We start from the raw sequence: 22,933 nt of genomic DNA, 5'->3' as shown, positions 1-22,933 counted from the left end.
AAGAGTTTTCCCAGTCCCCCACACTCACAAACAACGCTGGGCTGGGTCGCAGTTGCAAGTGGAGGTCATGTGACGCCTGGGACCAAAAAACACTTCTTGCCTTAGATATTACAGAAATGGCTGCAAAACTATAATAGAAAATTTCCTGGGTGTCACACACATTCAGATATTACATTGATTTTTCACAATATGACCATTTGGTCCAAAAGTCACCACAAGCCTTATAAAAAAGCATATGCTGTAAATTATTCTCATGCTACTCGAGTGCAGGGAGTCAGATACGAAAACCCACACACTGAAGGCACCAAAGGCAAGAAGCAGCAGAGAGTATTTTCTTGAAACTCTTTCTTCTTTTTAGAAATCAGCGTTCAGTGTATGAAAAGGCCAAACTGTTTGTTTATGCTCTCCGCTGAAAGAGGTAACATTCAGCATGTCTACATCTCAAAGAGATCCAAAAGTTCCAATTAAAGCTGTTCAGAAAAGTTTGTTCATGCGTGTGTTGTTTTCCTTTTATATGGATGTTCATGGAAAAAAATTTAAAAAAAAGTTTCTGTGTGTGACGTCTTTGACATGCAGGTCTGACTTTGTCCAGTTCTGTTCCCAGAGGCTTGCTGTAGGCTACACACACACACACACAGACACACACTCGCCTCGACAGACACATCTCCACACCTCGTTTTAGCGCCGTGCCGGTGCAGGGGAGAGGCCGAACCCCTCATCACTCTGACATATGGAAAAACACTTCTGTGGCTTGTTTGGATTTGTTGAAACTACTAACAATCGGCTCGTGTGGCGCTTAGCCCAGGAAGAGCAAAACGAAGCTAAAGCTGTCTGCTAACATGTTAGCATATCAGCTTTATAAGGGATGCATTGTTTTATTTTTAGATTGTTCTGCAGCCCCCAAGTGGCCAAAAAGGGAATCAATTCATGCAGCGTTAAACAAAGTAAGAATGGAAACAACAATAACACGAGTAGTTTGTGAAGTTTAATGTTAAACTGCATGACTTGTCTTTTTCACACATCAGATACATTGTTAATATTTACATCAAACATAACTCCAAATAAAAAAAAAAGGGCAACAAAAAGAGATCATAACCCCTAATATTTATTCAGGTATTATCCTTCCACAAATGTACAATAAATGTCAAAAGAAATGTGCTTTAGGTCTGTATATATATATATGTATATATTTAAAAAAATAAAAACTAAGTCTTACAAAACACAAAACAACAAGGTCAGTGGTGAAAACAAACATGGCAATTATCTTCAGGACATTTGAAATAATTCAATGTGACTGAAAACAGAAGGATTTGACAGCAAAAATGAATGCGTGTAAATGCCATTTCAAGCACACTTTGCAGCAAGTCGTAGCACTTACAAATGAGCATAATAATAATGGAGGAGGAGGAAGGAAGGATCTCATGAATAGTAAAAGTGTCACAGAAAGACAAAGTAGTGTTTCAGTGTTTTTTCGCACAGCAGGTACAGCAATATCAAACTCCTTCAGCGGTTCGAGACCACTGCTTAAACTAAATGCTAGCACACATATCGAGCCATTGCAGGACAACAAGGTGAGCACAGGAGAAAGTCTCACAGTTTTACGCTTCCCATTAACCCCCACCACTGATACGAAATTACCTTCAACACCTCAAGGATTTTATTTTTTCACACTGAGCACAAACACGAGTATTTTCTTTTCTTAATTATTATTTTTTTTCCAAACATACATCTGACATGGCAAAAAATGTGAACTTTCAGTTTATGCAAATTTTCTGTGTCTAGAGGGCTTGTGTGTAGGAGGCAGCATCCTGAAATTGGCTCGTCAAACACATTAGCTTATGTATGGTCTGAAATGAACAGTCACAGTGAAAAATGGACTCTGAAAATAAGTGGAGTGTTATCGTATACAACTAAGCATTCTCTAAAAAAATACAGTAGCAAGCTTTTCTCTTCAGTGTTTCTTCGGCTGATTCGAAACTCTAGGCTATATTAGTACAAATCATATTCAAAAAAATATTTAAATATGTTAAACGTGTGGGCTGTCCTTGAAAAAGTCTTTCCCTTTAGGTATGAGTACAGCAACTTCGAAACTATTTTAACTGTTCTTTTCCCAGGACAACCCAGGCATGTGATTGTCTTCACCTAATGCACCTGCTTAAAGAACAACTCCTATTGGTCGATAACTCTGCACGAACACAAAGGACCCATGGTGCAACGAGCCTCAAACCAACCTCCATGAAGAACTCAAGTTCTCACATACAGATATGGAAAATACAGCAAACGGCAAGCGATAATGTAAACTGGGAAAGTTTAGCACATTGCCAATTAACTATGTTTATTTCCCATCAGACAAAGTAGCTTTAATGTAAACGCTGGCATGAACGCAAATGGACAAGAAATGAATGAAACTATATGTCTTTGGCAACTACTTGTAGATGATAATAATAATGATAATAATAATAATAATAATAATAATAATAGTAACAACAACCTGTGTGGACGGATAATAATACATGGAGAAATAGAAGAAAGCAGATACTGTCGGATCTCAAGCCCTTTGTTTTTTCGTAGCTAATGAGGATAACATTCGCTTGTAATAGTCCGAAATATCCAGTCAAACTCCATAACAGCGAAGCTATTATGAAAAGTAATGAAGGATTCAGTTGAGAGACTGCCAATTCACATCTTCACATAACAACCCTGTCATTAACTGCCATTAAAGGGGAAGTCCATGTCATTATAGATTAATAATTAGCTTTAAAAATCAAATGGCTTTTTTTTTTTTTTTTCACCAGAACGCACTCGATCACACATACAGTGTAGTATATGACTTTCAAAGAAGCAAGCATATGATTGACAGACAGAAAACAAACAAAAGAAGCACGTCGCTATAAAAGGTCACTACCACTGTGGGAAATGTAAAAAAAAAAAAAAGAGAGAGAGAGAAAAGAAGAAAAAAATAACATCTTAAGTGATGCAATTCTGTACACGGTTTAGACAGTTATCAAAAAAGCAAAATATTCAAAGGTGAGGAAGTAAACAAAAACAAACGGGGTGTGTGGGCACGTGAGGGGTGACGGGGAGAGTGGTGCAGGAGGGGGTCGGTGTCGGCTATGCTAACATCACAAGGTGAGCTGGGTCCTACTGACAGCCTCAGTGGAGCAAGCAGTGCACAATACACGGGGGGGGGCTCAGGGCCACAGACGCTTTCATCACATCAGATGAAAACACGATTCAAGAAAATAAACAGAGGCGAGGCGGGAATGGATGCACATCCGGTCAGCAGATCTTTGTTTCCATGAAGCGTTCGAGGCACTATCATGTTGCCTCTAGCAGAGCTAAAAGTTGCGTGGCGCGTCACACGGATTGCTCCTTGGGGAACGTGAACGGAGCTCGAGGGCCGGGGGCGGGGAAGCTCGTGTTGGAGTACATGGGCTCGCTGGGTGGGTGCTGCTGGTAGGGGTGCTGAGGCAAGAAGGTGACAGGAGGGTAGGCTGGAGCGGGCTGAGACTCGGGGAAGTGTTCCATGTTGCAGACGCGCTGGTAGCTCATGTATTCGGCTGGGTTCAACAGTTCTTCTGGACGCCTCCCAGAGTCCTGCGAGGAGGAGACAGCAGAGGACAGAAGATAATACTGCAGGGTCACAGGGTTTGCTTTATCTGAACCCGAAATCCAGTGACATCACATCAGTGCAGCACAGTATACAACAGCAGTGTTTTCCTATTGATTAACATTATACAAGCTCAAGTTTAACCGTTGGATTAAAAACTGTTGGATTCACTAACATCTCACTGCTCTTGGAATAACATCTGCATTAACTCGGATGATTTTTTTATTCAAACGTTTACGTTTACAGGAAAGGAAACTTCATTACAGCACCAGATGTGACCGTAAATATGCCATGAATCCATAACTAGCCACTAACTTTTTACACTGAGGGCCTCATTTTCATGAATGAGAAAGGTGCAGATACAGATGGTGGTGCAGACTTGTTTAGTCCAGCTGGAGTTTTGGTAATGTGGCTCTGCATTTGTGCGAGGGATTGGATTCAGATACAGAAAATAGATGGGGTGTTTGGCAGGAGCTTGTGTCAGTTGTCATGAATCAAATCAGCCCTCTCAGTCTGGATTTGGATCTGCATATTACAACTGTTTGCAATAAGCATACTTTGTTTTACTTCACTGATTTACATCATTGCATTCAGTATGGTTACACTTGCATGCCCATGATGCCAGCTGTCAAAACTTGGAGTAAAACAGTAGCTATTTAAAGGGCCACTCCAGCAGTTTAGCATCTACTGGATTAAAGCTGGAGAACACACAGAGGACAGATTTAAATGGAAAAACGAATTGTTCAAATCAAAGAAGCAGAGAGACTTTTAGCGCCCATTTACACCTGGTATTAAAAGCGACCCGTGTCCTGGCACGTTATCTGGACAAGAGAAAACACGTTAGCCTGTAACTTGGCTCGCATTGTGTTTGGATCTTAGATGGGCGTGAATGCAGTCCTTACAACGTGCTGGCGTCTGTTCATTCAGAGAGCGAGCCAGCGAGAAGAATGAAAGGAGCAGAACAGCCGACATGCCAGCGCTGCAACACACCTTGACATACCGACACAATGTTTTTCTATACAAAGGAAGCAATAACTTTAATAATATACAAAAGGCGACAGAAAACTCAAATCACAAAGTTAATAAAGGCTGCCTGATGTCAACAACTCCCAGACTCCTGTGATTTTTTTAAGGGAGTCTGGGCCTGATTTGCTGTGGAGGACAGAGTTTTGTTCTCAGTGAGGACGACGAGGATGTGTTTAAAGCACAAAGCGTTTGATAGCAGGTGTAAATGGGGTCTTAGTCCCTCGTATGGATCAGGCTCCAGAAACACTGGATCCTTATTACCACAATGCAGTAGCACCTTTTATAGATACTCCCTGACTTCTTGCTGATACTTCTTCCTCTGAAGCCCAATCTGAAATTCCCCTGATGACATCATTGGGGTCATTTTCTGCCCCTTGAAGCTGTTTACATGACTTCACAAAGTAAAGATTCCCTGTTATTATCATATTTACGTGACTGGAAGGAAGAATTCTCTTTCACAGCCGACTTTGCAGCATGTACTTGTTTTCTTTCCTGCCACCACCAAATTGAACCAGAACAACTGCAGCCTTTATTCTGCTGTGTTACATCATGTCGTTTGAAGCATCCATTGTCTGACTGTTTATCTATTAGAATTCAAAACACCATGCTTCTAGTGCTACATGAAAGTTTTAATGGCTTTAAGATCTTTAATGGAGCTGTGTACTCTGTGTCCTCTGGGTATCACCCATCACGATGCGTAAACTTGGAACACAGTTACACAGCTGTAACTCGGAGCTCTGAGTTAGAACCAACAAGTTTGTACAAGTGTGAAGGTTTATTTATCCATTTTTCATCATTCGCTGCTAGTAGTACAAGTTTTTAATCGAGGTACTGGCAGTGAAAGAGCAGTGCACATCACACTCAAATAGATTTAATCCACTGAAGGGAATACAATCACACATCCCACTTGGAGGTGACATGCACTGGTTAGATTGGACTTGATGAAAACTCTGCTTTACTGACATTAATGTGAATTAAAATGATGCACCGACGTGTGTTTTAGGTGGGTTGAGAGTCAAGTTCCAAATGGCATAATTGTGTTTTGCTATTAAATTTGCATTGGCACTGCTCATTCCCACAGGAGTGACATCTGTGTTTCAGTGTAAGGTCTCTGGTCTTAATCCACACAAACATGAATATAAAGTAAACTGCTTCACATGTTGAGCAGCAGCTGTTTGGAAAAGGGACGATTCTGGCTTTTTCAGAACATTAAAGTCTAAGAAGACATCAGAGTGATTGCTCTGAACGAGGGACACGGGGCTCTGAACTCATTTTTTAAAGGTATACTCTGCAGGATTTGCATGAAGAACAATGCATACAAAAGTAATCCCTCTCAATCATCACTTATGACCCACTCAAAGCGTGTGGCGGCGCATTGACGCTGCCCTCTGCTTGTATTTTCTTATTTTCTTCTTATTACGCTGTAGTTGGGATGCTTCTGGGCTGCGACCTTTGCGCAGTGTTTGTGTTGCCCTCAGCCAATAACAGCTTGCAGTTGAGGTCAGGACTTTATGAAAAAACTGACACTGAAATCTGCATCGTCTGTGTCTGAAGCTCGGCTAAATTCTCCTCTACAGACACAAAAACAATCGACTTGTTGACTGCTGTCTGTAACTCTACAGATCGCTAAGCACTGCAATTATATTATTATCATGACATGTAATTATGGTCTATTATTATGCTAACTAGCGAGCTGGACTGCAGGCGGGGAGGAGAGGCCAATTTTCAGTGCTTGTTCCTGCACAGTACACCTTTAAGGAGTTCCTTGAATGTGCTTGATGTTCTCAAAGGAAAAGGGTTATGACTGAAACATGATTATGACAGTAATTATGAGCAGACATGCAAAAGAAAAGAGGATGAGAGTGAAAGTGGAACTTACGAATATTCCTCAAGCATCTCTACATCTACGAAAACGATGATCCCAACTCTGAAAATGTTTTGGTGGGGCAACAAAACCACAAACAGGCTTAAATCTGCCTACAAATTGTTGCATGTGTTAAACAAAAGATGGAAATGGGAACATTTTCAATACACAATAAAGAAGTCATAGCACAAATATGTATTTAGTGGGTAAAACATGGGGAGTAAACAATAAGCAGGCCATGAACAAACTAACTTCACTGAAATTTATGATGTTCAAATTATTTTGTCTCAACTGAAAATTCCAAAACATATGTTGTAATTTAAAAAGCCATTATGAGGGATGGATGGTCAGATAAGCACAGTGGATCTCAGGAAGACAGAAGGGTGAGGGGTGATTGTGTGAAGGTGAACTGGTGTATTCACAGCAGAAGACATGCAAGTGAAGCTCTCCTGACACACATGCTGCAAACACTGACCGAAAATCTGCTTCAGGTTGGCATCAAGGACTGTTCAAGCAGCTAAAGTATACAGTATGCTCTTCTCTGTCAAGTTATTACTGTCTTTGCTCTCTGAGAAGACTTTGGTGATTTCAAGCAGTTTGAGGAGCATTTTTACCAACTAATAGGAGATGGTCTGGAGACGTTCGGAATTTTGCATAAACGTGAGCAAACTGCTGCGGATAAAAGTCTGACTGTATGAAATATGTTAGCTAAGCCACTCTCAAACCAGTGACAGCAAACTATCAACTTTGGTCATTTTAAAAATCAAAATAATTTAAATATACTTATTTGCTTCTTGTAGAGAGTGCCATACAGTGCATGAAGCTGGAGCCAGCTGCCAGTTAGCTTAGCTTAGCACAAAGACTGGAAACAGAGGGAAACAACTAGCCTGCCTCCTCTAATGACAACCATATCTGCCTAATGGGACCTTAAAAGCTCCCTAATTAACGCATAAATATCTCCTTTGTTTAGATCCAAGATCCAAAGTGGAGAAGAGACGTGTTTTTATATAGATGTGATATTTCTTCAACAATCTTTAAAGGTGCAGTCGGCAGATTTTTTTTTTATTTTCTGACATTGCAAGCTGACTGTTTTCCCTATTTTAAATATTATGCTAAGCTAAGCTAACCAGCTACCGAGCTAACCTGCTGCTTCGAGCCATATAATTCAATTCAATTCAATTTCAATTCAATTTTATTTGTATAGCGCCAAATCACAACAGAAGTTGTCTCAGGACACTTTCCTGATAAAAGTGCACATGCACTAAGGTTGCACATGCTGTTGATGTCAGAAACATTAGAAATATGATTTTACGCTGCACAGAAATGAATGTTGCAGAGAAGCAGTAGATAAATCAAACAAAAGGCTTCCCACAGAAAGTTTGTTTTTGTTCACTTCATGATGATTAATTTATTGGGTTACACCAAATGTGATGTAAATGCCTTATGTATTATTAAATGAGAGTGAGCATTTGCTATATATGTGTCAAACTCGTGTGGACGTAATGGGGGTGCGGGGGGTATTTGGGGTTATCAGGTGGGTTCCTGCGGGAACAAGTGGATAAGGTCAAATACATTTCCAGGAGGCACCACAGTGCAGTCTGAGCTGCAGGGAATCATCTGCTCAGAGCAAAATATCCACAGCACTGACAGCACACCTACACTGTGGTTTACATTCACCAAGAAGTTTCCACAGTGAGCAGTGGTCACAAAGAACAGCCTGCTGTCAGCTTATCGGCCACGTCTGCTGCTTTTAGGCACGTTGTCTTTGTTTATTCTACCACTCGGGCATCAAAGTTGGACCAAATCCTTCACACTGGGGCTTTAAATCTCTCCAACCACGTCCTTGGACTTAACCAGTGTTGACATTTCCAAAGTTTTAGAAAAATTCAGCTTGTTCATAATTTGCATGTTTTGGTTTCTTCAACAAAAATCATTCCGAAATCTGTTTTATTCATGAATTTCATTAAAACCTGATGCCCTCGTGCACTTGTGTACCAATCGGCAACTTCTGGAGTTTGATCGCTAACTTTAGTTGATCAATCCATTTTTTATGACCGTGCTCTATTTCACCGTAGGCTGATCTTCAGCAAAAGTCAAGCTGAATGTGTTTCTAAGCATTTCCACAGTATCAAACTCTGGGCAGCGGGCCAAGGATGATGATTCAGGAGAGCAGCCGATCTGAAGACATACACTTACTGTTTAAAGGAAATTTAATGCATAGAAGGACATTAATGGGAAAAGATGAAGCATTTCTTAGAGTTAAGAATTAAAGCAGCAGTAGGCAGTGAAATTATGCACACTGGATGTCAAAAAGAAGGCAATGTCCCGTCTCTCTGGACTGTCTTACACTGAAATAACGAGTGATTGAGGCTCTGTTCTCATCCAGTGGCTCTCTTACACGCTGACTTTTGGCCACCGCCTGGCTCAAACACAGAGTGTTAACTGAACGGGGACGACAGGAGCTGATTGAAAACACAGACTCTGCTCTCACACTAGACAGAAATAGAAGCAACATCTGCTGACACAGAGATGTTCAGTAACATCTGGAGCAAAACTGTAGCTTTCCCTTTACTGGATGTTAACATGAACTGAGATAGTGTCCATGTTTGACGCCTATGAGGAGAGTTTTTCCCTGTTGCATAATTCATTTTAAGTTCACTACTTTTGCCCATCTTTTATTTTATGGATCTTGCACAACAGCAGGTTTTCTATGCATGCAGTCCTATAAAGAAACCTGTGTTGCTGACAGACATTAGGGATATTGTCATCTTCCTTTATCATATCACAGAGGAAACCGACACTCATTGGATAATGAAGTGCATTTCCTCTATAATCTACTGTTCTGTGGTATCTAAACATCACTATCGCTGCCGTATCCTGATCTTAACCTTCATGAATCTCCTGACTTCTCGACACAAAGGCATTTTTTAAAGGTTTCTTTCTGAATCCAGTGAAATTGGCAGAATAGATATTGAAATTGTGAGTTTCTTTACGTTTCAATTATGGATTTTATGTTACGACACTGCTGTGGTCAAAGGTCTTTAGGTTTAGGTTTGAGAGCCACTTCATTAGAGTTATGAAAATATCACATTTTGGCCTAAAAAACCCGGTTTTGTCACCACAAACAGGGTCTAAACAGTGTTTGTCAGACACTCATATCCATGTAACAGTAATCAAGTACAAATTTAATGTGTCTGTGGTTTGCTGTGGTGGCTCCATCGATCACCATTGATCCAGTGTTTCTCAAATGACGTGTATGACTTGTTCCAACATTAAGTTGAACAGTAATTGGACTCATTGACCCTGTTGGTCTGATTTAACAGCACAAGTACAAAAGATACGTCAAAAAGTAAGCGAATCAATAAAACTGAATTTTTAAAAACTTGCATTTGGTTATAATATCATCCTTTTTTCATCCAGTGTTAATATTCATTGGCATTTATTTCCATTGAGGAGCAAAGCATAATGTTATGTAAATGAATGGATATCACAGCCTGCCTGCTTTGTCACATTTGCTCTCATGTTCACATTTCGATCCATTCAAAAACAACAGATGACAGCATCTCGTATTCTATCCAAGGCTGTTTCTACCTAATAAACAAAAAACTGGCAAGAAATGAAAATGGTGCAAATGACTTTGACACCGCTCACCACCTAATGTCTTCAGTCATGGTGTTTGTCCTGCCAAACAACCGCCTGCAAACATCAAGAATCGAACATGAGACAAAACACGCTCAGGATGTCCATTCAGCTTTCCCAGCTGCTTTCACAGCGAGAACAAAGGCAGCAGCTCCAAAACTGCTGCGTGAGGATTCGACAGTCATTCAGACGCCAGCACCAGGCTGCAGGTGCTTCGCTTCGTGTGCGTGGGCTTTTCTGCTACGTCGCTGAATTGTAAGTGACCAAAGAGTTAAAAGAGGTCAGATTAAAATGTCTGTTAAGGCCTCGGTTCAGTTCAGCAACCCCTCGCTAAGCTGATCCTCGATCAGCTGTGCCCCCTTTTCACTGTCTGTCTTTCCCGCTTTGAGCTTCCTCTCCAACCTCATGCAAAAGCAAAGCAAAAGAGAAGCAAGATGAATGTTCTCAGATGCATAAATTTAAAACTGAGGGTTAATCTAAATGAAATCTGCTCACCTTGAAGTCCTTGTTAAGCACCACTACGTGGGGCAGATACCATAACCTTTGAGCAGTGTGGGCCCAATAAGGTTTTCATAGCTGATAACAGAATCACTCTGTCAAAGCAAATGGATGCCAGAAATACACAATCAGGCTGTGATTAACAGTTGGCTGATTCATTTCACTGATTACCTTTAAGTCACTGACCAAAGGTGAACTTAAGAGCCTTTATTCTTCTCAAAGAGTGAAATGAGGATTCTGTCAGGCCGGATATGAACATGCACTTCAGTCTTTGGCTCAGCAAACAAAGATCCTATTGAATGGTGTAACCTCATGACTGAAGCCAGTCAAGATGAGGCTTAATGCTGTATTACAAACAGGGAATGTCAACAGGCTATTCCCTGGAGGACTTTCATGTTGAAACTCTCCTGTGCTACACTATCCCATCAATTACAGAGCTGCTGACTGAACACCTTGTGAAAGCTGACTTAAGCACTGAATCGATATTCATCAATTCGTCTGCTCTGTCTCAGAACTGCAATCGGACGGCTGAACGTGTTTCCAGATCAGATCAGATTTCAGACACTATTCGAGCCCAGCATTGAGGGGAAAATGTGTTTATAGTGTAGAAATCTTAAATGTTTATGATACTAATGTTTTTTTAATGCAGACTTACAGTTGTGCATGTCCAATATTAGAGTCAGACATAAGTTAATGCTTTGCACACTTGATAAAAAGACATTATTATTTTATTATTTCACCACTTTGAAATTTAAAAATGTTAAATGTTCTCAAAAAGGTGTCAAAACCGACAATAAATCGATATCTTTTGCTCTAATCCACTTTTACCTGCTCCACTGACGTCTTAAAAACATCACAATACTTTGAAACTAGGCTTCTTCGCTCCACTAAAGATAATGTTCACTTTTACTCTTATTTCATGAAAAATTAAGATGGTGTAATGAGGATTTTTAACACCCAAAGCCAGAATAAATTATGTTTTACTATGCATATTTTTGGAAGACTTTGAGGAGTTTCCTCCCTCATGCAGCAGCCGCAGATTTAATACCAAGGATAAGTCTGGCATGTTAATACGGATGCACAAGGTTTTGTATCGAAGATATATTATTGTACGCAAAATATATTAAATATTAATCTCATAATTTCTACCAGAAACATTTGTCTCTTTTGAAAGTAGTGATTGTGAGCAGATTTGTGTTGACAAACTGACATACATGAGACTCTCTTGCTGCACATTTTACCCGGTGCAGCCTTGCACTGAGGCGCTGCGTTCAAGCTGATAATGCTGCTACACTGCTCATCTGTAATGCGTGAAACTGCTGCAAAAACGCCACCACTGCTGCCGCTGTAACAGCTGCCTCTCGTGGTTCCCTCCTTCTCATTGGCTCTGGCTTTACGGGTCATTGCCGTCACTCCCCGACCTCTTACTGTACATGCTGCGTTCACTGACAGCGTATTGATTTGTCTTCCCTGCAACATCTGCGTATTTAGACACCAGCAGCTTGGTCGAGGTTGTGGAAAGATCTTGGTTAAATATTGGAAATGTCCACAGTGACTTGAAGCATTAGACTTGACGTGTTTACTTTATTACCATCTAACCACAGTCACAATCGTTCCCTCACCTTAACTGAAGTGTTCCAGGATGCAAAGCTCAGCCTATGGCAGCGAGGCCCTGAACTTGGTACACCTGGGACGCGTCCTCCATACCAAGATTATTACTATATACATACATAAAGGTCGTTTCTGGCAGACAGGGTTGCAGGGAGGTTTATTGCTTTGTTGTTGTCACTCCCCGATCACTCGTGTGCCGAGCTCGGTGTGTGCGTGCAGGGTGTGGCGGTCAGGCGGTGCTCTGCAAACTCTGCATGGAAAAAATGACTCTGTTTCATGCGAGTTGGCTGACTGAAGTGCATCTTCTGTGTTTGACTGTTTTCGCGATGAATAAGTGACAGAGAAGCTTGTTGACAACAACAGATGTCATTGTTATTCATCATGGATGTCAGTTTCAGGAATAACCAATGTAGAACGCAAAGTGTGCCGGCGGGAGCTTTGTCCAGAGAAAGCTGGACTCACTGGTCAGTTGTGTCTTTTCCTGCGAAGCGTGTGGAGAGAATTGCTGCTACAGTATTTCAATAACACACACTTTGCGGTATGCCTCAGCGTGTCACCACAATTGCCTCAAGAAAGCCTCCTGAATTGCCTGGAGAATTACCAGCCTCAGGAATAGTCACAGAAACCAGTCTCACCAGTCTAGCAACATGGTGATTTGTGCCCCCTTATATCCCACTTTCCCGTATGTGGATAATGACGATTTCAAGTGGTGCAGAGGACTGTATCTGTGTGTGATGGAGGGATTTCTCCTGGCTCTCTCCTGGCGGGTTCAGACGAGATATCAGAGCAGCATCTTGTAGATGAGAGCTTGTTTGGCCCTGCTACCAATCAGGCTTGTCAAGAGTGGCATAATCACTTGAAAAACACATTTTGTTTGGATCTGTCCATAAAAATATTTTCTATGAGATATCATGAGGATTTTACAGTCGCTGTCGTTAAGAATCTGCATCAGATAAAAACCCTGAAGCACAGTTACATTTTCCAACTATAAATGAAATTAGAAAGCAATTCAACATTCCTCTGAGATGCTCATGCAAAAGATTCATGCAGCTAAATTTCTCATATTATTGACATTAGTTGAGAATGTTAAATGTTTAGATGGCAGACGCTATCTCTACAGATTTGTCTATGATCAGGTTTCATGCACACAAAGACTGAAAGGTGAGAAGAGGATGAAGTGTTACGGTTTGCCAGCGAGTCACATTTCACCTGGCATTTTCTGAAAATGACAGAGCACCTGTATGGCTGCTCTTACGGTCACTCGCAACAGTGTGCAGGCTTAATTTAGGTTTCACTGTGTCTCTGTTGCATCAAAGAACTGCGCATCTCCACCATAAGTGCTACACTGTGTAGGAATAACAGCCTGGAAATATCTCTGCCTCAATCCAACTTTCTGCAGAGCAGCGAGGGCGAAATCAAAAGACGGCCAAGACTAAAGAGGAAGGTAGACAAGGGAACCATGTGGAGCATATAGAGGGAGGTCTGTGCATGTGAAAGGGGGATGAACGAGGGAAAGGAGTGCATCAGTCTGTGTACCTTGAGGCCAAAGTCTGAGGGGAAAGGCCTATAATGGCATGCGCTAGTGTGAGCTAGGCTGGATGGTTGCATACTCGACAAGATCCCCAGGGCCAGTGTGAGCAGAGCTTCGTGGGCTGGGAGAGGAGGCCAAAGCTGCAGTATCCAGCTCCGCATACTGGACATCACAGTCCTTGTGGCCAGAGTTCTGGAGACAAGAGAGGCGAAAGGTGTGTGAGGAGTGAGGCAGCCAAAAATATGAGAGAGAGAGAGTGTGAAAGACAGACTGACTGAGAGAGAGAGAGAGAGAGAGAGAGAGAGAGAGAGAGAGAGAGAGACAGATGAAAAGGAAATCTGGATTGTCAAAATGATGGCCATGAGGACATTTTGAGTTTGTGAGCAGTGGTGTTAGACAGGAAGGCAAAGAAAACAGTGAAAGCATGGAACATGTAAAACAAAATATCAGATTGAGTCTGAATGTGACGAGCGGAGAGGTCGATGGATGTGTTACACAGAAAAGAACAGACAGAAAATAACACAGAGACTGTAAGTAAAAGGTTAGAGATGAAGGACCACAGACTTTGTTTACATGCACGTAATGACGTTCTTCTATTATTTGGATTCAGATAATAGAGTGGTTACATGTGTGACAGAAAGATGCTTTAATTCAGTTTATTTCAGATTTGTCTTAATGAGTCTGTTGCTCGTGTGAGCGTTTCTCAGAAGTTGCGTAACGCTCAGAGTTGATGGGCACGAAAACTGGACTGAAACAACAACAGTCGCTGTAACTAAACAAAGCAAACACACACAGGGCAGTGTTGCAACTCTAATGCTTGGATTATGGTGAACGCACGTCCACACAATCTTTCAAAACACTAAAACTGCCACGACAGTAATTTACGTGTCCTGATGGCTGTAGGAACTCGCTGATTATGGCTGGAACCGCAGTTACTGTAAGCACATTCGGGGAAATGCTGGAAATGATGCTTTAAGGCTGGAGCATGCAAGCACAGACAAAAACCTTCATTTAACCAGCATGTGGCCGCTGTGCACAAGTCCAGTGATTGACTGAATGATTGACTCCATGAGTAATTGGCCAAGTGGATGACTGAGTGAATGACCTTAATTTGGTAATCAATAAATGACCATGAAAGCTTTCAGCACTGTTTATCCAATTCTCAGACAGCTGTTGTCTGTTCTAGAAAGGGAACTCAAAGGCACGGGGTCAATAATTATCTGGAAAAATTAGTAATTTAGACGCTAGCTGTCAAAACAAGCCAGTGGAAAGCACACTGTGATGTATTTACTGTAGTGACAAACACAAGATTAAAAAAGGCAAAATTAAAGTAAATGAGCTTTTGATTACATCATCCCTTTTCTCCTTAAAGGTGACTCATTTTTAATTTAGTCACAGGACTGAAAAAGTTTATTCTGTGCTTGTTTTGAATGAACTGACCAAAGATGGCTGTTAATAGGGTGATGGAGCACAAAGTTTTTGGCACAGAGGAGGACAAATGGGAGTCAGGCTGGTGTTTGTATCACCGACAGACTGGAACTACAGGCGAGCGACGAGAGGAATGAAAAGATAACGGGCAAATCTCCCAGTTAGCTACAATTTGAGGTGTAAAAACTCCAGAATCTCCTGTGCTGCTGCTGCTGCTGCTGCTGCTGCTGCTGCTGTATTTTCTACTCTGAGAGTGAAAAAGGCTGCACGAGGAAGTCATCGACTGGATGAAATGATTGTGTTTCTCTTTTTAGTCTGTCTGCTTGTTCCTAATGAAAATGGACTAAAAGAGACGGCAAAGTAAATGCAAAGCAGAGATCCTGCATCTACCTAAGCAGCATCTCTGGAAGGACGGTGAGGAGATGGGGGGGGGGGAATGCAATAGAATGATACCTGTTGTCCCCCCATTGCACCACTGTACCTTATTTCCACCTGAGAAAGGATTACATAGAAATGATTGAATCTTTTACAGAATTTCCACATTAATAATTTAAGCCTACTGTGCAATCTCTCCGCCATCGCATATTTCCCCACCACTCACATCCTGCACTCGCTGGATATTTAAATATCTGGAATATTTGTCATGACCAGAGTGCAATCAGGGGGAAAATTACAGCCACATCGCATTCAAAATTGGCAGATAGTGTTTTGCCCCCAGAGAATCATCATTAGTAACAGTCGACGCTCAGCAGTCAATGCATGTCTCTCACAAATAGTGTTTTGAAAACCTCACTGATATCCAATTCATCTTAAGAGCAGCCCTAAACTTCAATTTAAGTGGAATGTTACCCGAGATAAGAAATAAATCTTAGAAAAATCTACCCTCTGTGTCCAAGGATTATCAGACTTAAACATCCGGTTCCTGTGAGCATAAAGTTGAAGATGATAGTTTAATATCCTTGAATAACTACACAGAAAATCAAAATCAATTCGTCCAGGGAACACAGTGATGGTAATTGAGTTATCCCTGCAAGTTTGGTGAGAAAATATGAGTCATTTAAAAAGCACAGCGTTCATGCAAAGCAGCAATTTGAGGCACATGAAAACTCAAAGCATGTAGTTAATCAAGAGCATCAGTAAAGCACAACGGTTATGGAACACAGTTTCTCATTTCAGGTGATATTAAGAGCTTTAGCCAGAGCTGCCTACACCATTTTCTTATTAAAGAACATGAACTTTTACCAAACACAGCAGGCAGCAATTAGCTGGTATCAGTCATTCAACAGACACTTCAGAGACACATGAAGCACACTGTATACACTGTAATGTCCATCCTGTACACTGTAAACCTGAGAGTGAGCATCTAATTCAAAATTTACTAAACAGAGAGGCAGAAAATGAATTTGAGAAACTTGAAGGACAAGGCCGGTGATGTTCTGTGCTCTTCTTATTGTTACCAAATCCCACGAAAAGGCTTAAACCAGCAACGTGTTGGTCCATCTCTCAGCACTGCTCGGTCCATTTGTTGATACTGAAGATGTAAATCTGTCAAGCATGTAGTTTACTTTAAAGATTATCTTTAAAACAGAAATAATTTGTCAGAGCAGATGGACACATGTCGTTTCCTGCTACTCGAACAGGAGGAAATCATTTGTAGGGGATATTTTCAGCATGAACACACACTTGGTGCTGCCCTGGGATTGACTCAATGAGTAATGAGTCATGTTCATGTTTATAAAGAATACGTCACCCACTGCAATTGTGTGGCTTACTGATGTGTTTTTAATAGATTTTGGACAGCAATGAAGCTCTACGACACAGAAGAAGAATAATTTCAATAAATTCATTGCTGGTTTTTAGTGAGATTTGTTGACAGTAAGAAAAATATAGACACCAGCTTTAGACACATGCAAGTCTCAAAACTTCAACCCATGATTATAACCTCTGAGATGTTCATTCACGTTGATCTGATGTTAAACTGACAAATTACATGGACAGTCTGTTAAGATTTCATTAAACTCGTCAAGATGTGTGTGGAGGATCAAGGTTTTGATAGATGTTGTTGTCATCAGTCTTTCTGCAAGTTGGACTTTCCTGTTTACAGCAGACTACATGTCACTTACCTTCATTAGCCATGCAGGTAGCAGTTTAAAGCAGGCTGCATTGTACAGCTGCTACAGCAAGTGTTCACATTTACTGCTGTGAGACACGCACATATGCTTACACGTGTGCTGCCTGAAAGTCCGACCGAGTTTTATTTTCTTAAACTCAAAGCCAAGACTCCAGCCAAAGCAAATAAAGCCCCCAAACACTCAAGAATCTGAGCCACTGAGGGAGGCTCATCAGTTAGCAGAGGCGAACACTTCATAATCAACTGTTAACTCTCAGGAGGTGATGCACTGTAGAGCACCACACTGCGTTTTAGCTGCACACGGCTGCCAGGCGAGCACGCAAACCATTAGAGTAGTATTTAGAGGAAGTGGAGGGGGGGCAGAGGACAGAACGAGAGGTGAGTGCTGGGGTACGAATAGTGTGAAAGAATTTCTCTGTATGCATGTATAAAGTAGCATAGTCCACACACACACACACACACACACACACACACACACACACACACACACACACACACACACACACACACACACACACACACAGGCGACGTCGGCTGGCACAGGTTTAGGCAGAAGGTGAGTGGTGCTGATGTAAATGATGAGATAAGGAGCTTATCGAAGCACAAAGTGGATTTACTGGTCAACTTCTTCGAAAGGCCGCCGTCCACTTTTAAGACCAGACGAGCAAAGACGGCAACGTTAAAGATCCTCAGTGACGTTCAGGAAGCATCAGAGCACTGCACTTTATTTGTAAAGCCATTCTCAAATACCTAAAGAATGATCAATTATTATCCATAATGGCACAGAAAGTTCACCTGCAGTCGCTACTGGCCGAAGGCAGCGGCTGTGGATGGCCCCCCCTCATAGAGGAGCTCCTTTCAACACGCTCGCGGCGTCACTACTCACCGGCTTATCAGTGAAGGGGGTCGACTCAGAGGGCGCCATGTCGTAATAAGGAGGCTGAAGAGGAAGCTTCTGCAGTTCCTCCTCCTTGTCGAGATGAACCACCTACAGGAAACACCGAGAGCTCAGCAAGACTCATAACGAGCTCCAAGACTGCACAAAGCAGGCAGGTCAGCCAGTTTCCACTGGAGCTGCTCTGCGAGCTTCACCAAGGTTAACTTTGCAATTAGCCCATCGCTGAAGACTTCTCCCTTTGTCGCACGCGCATTAGTTCAGACCTGCAACACTTCAGCAGCAGAATATCATGTTGAAAGCTTTTTCGCTTCATTTGCTCGCATTTGTTTTTCAGTGGTAATGAACAGAAACAAGATCTGAAATCTGACAAAGAATACAGCTCGACAGCCGCTTGAACTGCAGCCGCTCTGCTGAACTCTACATGCGCATCAAAGTTATTTTGTTAAATTAATCACTTCCATATCACACGAAGGTATGATGCAAACTTCTGAAATCGTGGGGCAGAAATGCCAAAGCGGAGAGAGGTGTGTGTGATTCACAGCCGCCGACGGATTGAACTGCAGGGATAATTCATACATGAAGGAGATGTGATTAAAAACGCTGCAGACTTATTGCAGCTTAGCAGACACAGGTTGTCAATATATGGATGAAGCTCCTTAAATCCACCTTATGTGTTAATGTTATATGTGAAATAATATCTTACCTCTACAATTAAAGCAAAACATGGAAATATGAACTGTGTTCACAGGCATCACAGGCTGGACTCTGTTACCCTGTTTTGATGTAAAATCCCAGCCTGGTATTTTCTTTGCAGGTTTCTTTTAATGGTTTGATGTTTCTGAGCTGAAATGTTTAAACTTGGACTCATCCAGCAGCAAAGACGCCTCTGAATGAAGATTTTCTGCAATTGTCAAATTGGCTTTGTCAAATTGCAGAGGAATATCTGCTCAGTGTTTAAGCATTTGAAGCTGGACTGCAGATAGTCTGAGACGACTCCCAGTCTTTAATGTGTCAAACATTTGTTATTTTACTCTCTGAAAAAACGAAGCGATGTGCTTATAAAACATACATAAGCTACTGTTTCATTAAAAAAAAAACATTTCTCAGTGTTGAATATTACAGCAAACAGGAGGTCCAAACATTTAACTTCTCATGTGAATTCAAAGCTGAAAAGATGCTTTGAATGCACAGCATGTCGTTCCTGCAGGGAGGGGTCTCTCAGTCAAAACAATGAAAACAGAAAAAAGGTCATTTGAAGGCGTCGTGAAGTAGCGTGGGATCATGGGAGTTGTTGTCTTCTTGATTAAAGTTTTATTCACGTTCACGACTTCCTCTCATCTGGTGCCCCCAGTGTTGACAGGCGACCACATGAAATGCACCACATAATGCAAACTATGGTAATAATATATCAGAGCATGGGTCAAGTCTTTTTGCGTTTTAATCACAGTGACTTGAATTTCATAATGAAGAGGTTGTCGCACTTTATTTTGCTTGAACGTCTCTCTAAGATGAAGCTGTTATTCCTGAAGTGATGATACTTTTTTAAAGAAAACTCAGCAGGAGATTGGGAAGGCGTTCATGTAAAAAGAGAGCAGGGCACATTAGAGAAGAAATGAAGGCTGAAGATGATGGAACCAATCCTATTTCACTTTATATACAACAACATGAGTCAGACCATGAAACTACACTTACACAGTTTTTCCAACCCAAGGCTCTTTTTTTTTTTAAGGAGGAATGAAAATAAAGGAGATGACAGCATCATGACAGCTGTCTAAGTTTTTTGTTTTTTCCCACTCTTCAGCAGACTAGTTTGAGGCTAAGTCATATTTCTAAGCCTCTCGCTGTACAATTCAAGGTGCAGCAGGATACGAGAGAGCCGGGAGGAGGGCAAAGTGCTGCTCTATAGTTTTCCTTCAACAAGTCGCCAGTCTTAAACTTTCCACGCAGCATGCTCCTAATTGATCTGTCAAACTCAATCACAATGCAAAGTTTGATGCCGCTGACATTCAAGTACCTTTAAAGGGTCTTTTACAGTTGGGCATTCACAACAGGCTCCATGCACGTTTCACGACATGACAGAATTAATCAATTTCCGATTGCAAATGAACACTCACAAAACCTTCATAAAACATAATGTCAGACCGGCGCACGGCACAAAGAAAGGAAATACGAATGAATGAAATAAATCAAAAGCAGAACAAAGAAGTTATCAACGCGCTAAATGTGAGATTCGTATAATAGATGTTGAACATTGTGTTTCCTCTCCACACCTCTGTGCTGTTCAATTTGAGGGATCAAAAGGCTGCCAAATTCTGTTTGATCCCCATTTTTCTTACATTTAAAAATAGCTGCTGAATGCCAGTCACTATGCGCCCGGTTGGTGTGAGCGTTTCCGTTCACGTTACATCAAAAGGCGAATACCAGCTGAGTGGTCGAACGCCGAGGACCAGACTTCTCAGCCAGATGTTGGTACTTCAGCTGCCCTGTCAGTTCTGCTATGTGCATTGTGCAATAATAAAACTATGATGCTGCCAACTTCTTCAGGCCTGTCTGTGTGTGTGTGGCTCTTTATTTGTAATCCAAACTTTTTCCAAAATTGGGTTTTCATTGATGTTCGGGGTGATTTGGGCTGAAAGCTGCAGCGCAGGAATAACAAACGTATCAGAAAACAGAAGGAAAAGAACATTTAGCTTTTTCTGAATTTAAATTTAATGCATTATTCATGGCAATATTTCTTTATTTTAAACAATTCATTATTTCTTCTACATACATTATGATAGAGATTTGACATGAAGGACACAGCTTACGTCTGTGTAAGCTAAACCTGCAGCAGCTCACAATAAATAGAACAGTGTTATTATAACAGATTGTCTGGCGGCTCTGCAGATGCTGATTATCTCAGTGTCACTTAAAGAAACAGCTCATCAGGATGATTGACGGGTTCGGGTGCAGGAACTTGTCCAGCTGAGGGAAGGAAGACCAAACACGCTGTTTTCTGGTTTTCAAACTGTAGCTCAGATTATCTCTTAATTACTTTTTATCGCCGGTAATTTGGAAATGGTTCTGTCATTGAAACAGAGGATGAATCAGAGTTGAAGGTTGCAAACATCGTTGTGTCTTTAACCGCTGTGCAGAATGAATTACAGCCATAAATACAAACAAACCTGAAAGCTTGAACCATAAGAATATTTTGTTCTGTTCATACACAGATTTTGTTGCCTTCTTGTGTAACAGCGACGCTTCCTGTTTATGCATCCGTGATTATTGTTTATTCATGCATACTTTACTCATCATGTCATGAACCTGCTGTAATATTTTTTCCTTTTGCCTGTTTGTATTTTTCCAGATGCTGCTGAGCATGCAGCTTCTTTCAAAGTAACTACAGCCATAAAATCGAACACATTAAATCCAGTTCAGGGTTTATTACAGCCTCATCTTCCTACTAATCACCAGTGAGTCCAGCATTGGGTGCCTTGCTCAAGTACTCGTCCTCAGTGCTTGTGCAGTGAGGGGAGCGCATTGCTCTCCCTTCCCTCCATTGCTTCTCTGCCCAGATGTCCAGGAGTTTGACCTTGGAGCTATAAAGAGTATCGTAAAGTTGGATTTAAAATCTCAGCAGGGCTGATACACGGCGGCCAGCTCAGCGTTTAGGTGAATCTTCAATTATTCAGATTCTAATAATTCTTTTTTACACCTTATCTCCCCAATTTGGAATGGCCAATTATTTTGGACAGTGTCCTTGACAACACTAAAGGCCTCAGAAAGCTCACTGTGACCTCTGCAGATCCGCGTGCACTGTGTCCAACCTTTGATAGGCACGTACATTTGCACTCATTTGTTTATGGACAGCTGATTGGAAGGTTGATGCAAAGTCTGGAAATCTTCCTGATTCCTCTATACTGATTTGGTGCTATTGCCTAATGTAAGATTATGTTTTATGTTGTCATGCAAGGGCTGTGATGCACCAGCGATGGTGCAGCCATGAAAAGTGAATTTTGAGAGAAACATGGGTCAAATTTGGACAAAGTTTTGTAACTGTGATGGCGCACACAGGTGTAGAAAAAGTCGACCTGTATATAAAAAAGCCGCCCTCTGTAGAGAAGCATGTGTCCTCCACATAAACTGTGTCCCAGTTCCAGATTAACTGTGAACTTCATACACTACATACAGTCTTTATAGTAGAGTTTTTTGCAGGAGAAATCAACAGACTCGACTGTTGTACGCCCGTCCTGAAAAAGGCAATCAAAGTGTGACTTTAGACTGACACTGCCAATCAGGCGCAGCAAAGAGAGAGCAAAACATTTTCTTCCAAAAATGCCGCTGTTATTTTTTATTTTCACTGGTGTTCCCTGAGCTGTTTCACCAGCATCCATAATTATCTTCCCTGCTGTGAGCACACTCAAAAACTAACTATATTTAGTATATATGCTGTCTGCTTGGAGTGCACTTTGTCGCACGACGCACTCAGCCCTGCCGCTTTTGGGATATGCCAATACTGCCTCCTTTTACCTGCAAGGAAGAAACCCAGACCAGTGATCTGATTCTCCGCTCATCCAGCGATGATGATTAATATTGAAACCGCTCATTCAAATGATGAAAACACGTCTTGGGGTTAAAAAGGCAAAACAAACGCTGCTGTGAAATGAAACTGTTCATCAGGCTTGAGTGGCACTTTATAATAATACCACTTGTCTGAT

General features: G+C 41.4%; 1 protein-coding gene across 5 annotated transcripts in view; it reads right to left on the bottom strand.

Moving 5' to 3' along the window:
• Positions 1–2,946: 2,946 nt before the first annotated feature.
• nectin1b (nectin cell adhesion molecule 1b) overlaps positions 2,947–22,933 on the bottom strand; it is a 134,825-nt gene continuing 114,838 nt past the window's right edge. For 2 of the 5 annotated variants that reach the window (XM_070969659.1, XM_070969654.1), the window contains 2 exons: positions 18,225–18,326; positions 2,947–3,597 (listed from right to left, as the gene is read on the bottom strand). In XM_070969659.1, coding sequence (XP_070825760.1) covers positions 3,358–3,597; positions 18,225–18,326 — 342 coding nt within the window. In that variant the 3' untranslated portion in view covers positions 2,947–3,357. Of the gene's footprint in view, positions 3,598–13,784; positions 13,972–18,224; positions 18,327–22,933 lie in introns of all 5 variants that reach the window. The other 3 variants (XM_070969657.1, XM_070969656.1, XM_070969658.1) reach the window with 3 other exon arrangements.

The sequence above is a fragment of the Chaetodon trifascialis genome, chromosome 9 (assembly GCF_039877785.1).
Source record: "Chaetodon trifascialis isolate fChaTrf1 chromosome 9, fChaTrf1.hap1, whole genome shotgun sequence".
Lineage (NCBI taxonomy): Eukaryota > Metazoa > Chordata > Actinopteri > Chaetodontiformes > Chaetodontidae > Chaetodon > Chaetodon trifascialis.
Note: the sequence above shows the minus strand (reverse complement) of the source record. Positions and strands in the feature narration are given on the sequence as shown.